At 34.4% G+C, this 1315-nt stretch overlaps 1 protein-coding gene across 1 annotated transcript in view; it reads left to right on the top strand.

The window, feature by feature from the left end:
* Positions 1-4: 4 nt before the first annotated feature.
* Positions 5-1315, top strand: part of LOC115233102 (histone-lysine N-methyltransferase trr) — a gene marked incomplete at its 5' end in the record, with an annotated part of 7278 nt that continues 5967 nt past the window's right edge. Inside the window, 2 exons of the mRNA XM_029803346.1 lie at positions 5-326; positions 759-1199. Coding sequence (XP_029659206.1) covers positions 5-326; positions 759-1199 — 763 coding nt within the window. The remainder of the gene's footprint in view (positions 327-758; positions 1200-1315) is intronic.

Raw genomic sequence — 1315 nt, 5'->3', positions numbered from 1 at the left:
GCAGGTTCAAAATCAAATCCAAGTCGCGCAAAAGCCAATAGTGTCTCAACAAGTTTCTTCTTCAACTTCCTCCGTTCATCAACAATCTGTTCAACAAGTGCCTCACAGCCACGGAACTATTGCGGGGCTACCACAGGGCGTTACTGGTCCTACAGCCCCGTCGAGTTCCAACATAGTGCCTTTGGTCGAGGTGAAGAAGGAGCTTGGGCTTGAGGAAGTTTTAACCGCTACTGGTACGACACCAACCAGTCACTTGCAAACTGATACCAAAGATTTTCTTACTGCCAAAGAGGAGCTCATAGACAGCGCAATAGACGATAAAACTGGTGAGTAACATTTATCAACGTTTAACATCTAAGTTTTTCAAAGGATAAATAAGTTTGTGAAAATTTTTTGTTAGTGTTTCTAGAATAATCCAAACTTTTTTTAATGGAAAAAAAAAAGATTATATTATAAAATTAAAACATGCACACACATATATGTACAAAGTGTTCAAAAATTTATAATATTTTTAGAGCAGACTGAAACATACTTTGGCGTACATTTTACTAGTCTTGCTAAGATTTTTATAAAGTTGTGTCAGAGTTTCTATATGAAAGTTTAGATTTTTTAACTGACTCTTCTTTTTTTTTATTAGATATACATTCAGTGAATCTTCTTTTTTATTTACTTTCGAGAATTAAAATTTATTAAACTTTTTTTGGATATAAAAAATTACAATTTTTACTATATCTATATTTATATTACATATTCTTCAGATCTCAAGAAGTTAAAGAGAAGACAGTACCAGCAGAAACGAAAACAGAGTCAGGGGAAAGATGCTGTGACTGCACCTCAGAAAAAACGCTCTCGTAAAGTCTCACGTCTCGATGAGGATTACGAGACGTTTGTGGAAAACTTGATGACGCAATTACGGCAGCTACAACCAATGGTGGTACTGGAGCCTCTGCTAGGTCGCAACTATGGAGTGTGTCCAATTTTTGGATGTGGGGATCTTGTCAAGATTGGAAGTCAAAAGGATTATAACACGAGAATTGGTGATTTGATTGGAAATTACGGATCAGCTAGTTTACCGGGAATTTCCGATCATTATAATACGCAGCCTTTTGGAGAATTGAATCCTCTATCACCTCAGCAACCTTCGACTACACAGAGAGGATTCTATGAGCAGGAATTTCCGCCCTTGAAATTGGATGATAGTGAGCAACTATTTCATTATAAATATTTATATTTTATGATAATAAATATAATTTTAAAAAATTGTAAATAATTTCAATATTAATTACTATTTCAATTTTAAAGAATTTATAAGAAT

This window comes from Formica exsecta, unplaced genomic scaffold (genome assembly GCF_003651465.1).
Source record: "Formica exsecta isolate Colony F162 unplaced genomic scaffold, ASM365146v1 scaffold160, whole genome shotgun sequence".
Lineage (NCBI taxonomy): Eukaryota > Metazoa > Arthropoda > Insecta > Hymenoptera > Formicidae > Formica > Formica exsecta.
The sequence above is the reverse complement of the archived record's forward strand: the minus strand, read 5'-3'. Positions and strand labels throughout refer to the sequence as shown.